This window comes from Penaeus monodon, chromosome 21 (assembly GCF_015228065.2).
Source record: "Penaeus monodon isolate SGIC_2016 chromosome 21, NSTDA_Pmon_1, whole genome shotgun sequence".
NCBI lineage: Eukaryota > Metazoa > Arthropoda > Malacostraca > Decapoda > Penaeidae > Penaeus > Penaeus monodon.
The window spans coordinates 8,197,239-8,197,562 of record NC_051406.1 but is presented as its reverse complement, the minus strand read 5'-3'; the positions used below and the strand labels follow the sequence as shown (position 1 = coordinate 8,197,562).

The window sequence follows — 324 nt, the reverse complement described above, 5'->3', positions numbered from 1 at the left end:
ATGGACGAACCCCCGTGGGAGTGGGGGGAGGCGGGCCCCCCCCGCCCCACCCCCACGTGCCCCAGTTGGTCAGGGATCTCTTGCACGAGGTGGAGATCGAGCTGTCTCTGTACGTGGCGGCGGCGGCTCTGCTCTACGCCTTTCTCTTGGTCTTCCTTAACACTGAGTCCTCACGGATCGTCGAGAAGAACCCGAGGAAGTTCAAGATCGATGGCGGAGAGCTGACGGCGAGGAGGACGTTCATCGAGCACACCAAGGACGAGGTCAAGGTGGGTCATGGCCGCCGCGCTCTCCTCCCCGACCAGTTTTCTCCGGACGCTATTG

At 63.3% G+C, this 324-nt stretch overlaps 1 protein-coding gene across 1 annotated transcript in view; it reads left to right on the top strand.

The window, feature by feature from the left end:
- Nucleotides 1-324, top strand: part of LOC119586168 (syntaxin-6-like) — a gene marked incomplete in the record, with an annotated part of 66,436 nt that overhangs the window by 61,178 nt on the left and 4,934 nt on the right. Inside the window, 1 exon segment of the mRNA XM_037934866.1 lies at nt 175-269. Within this exon segment, the coding sequence (XP_037790794.1) occupies nt 175-269 (95 nt within the window).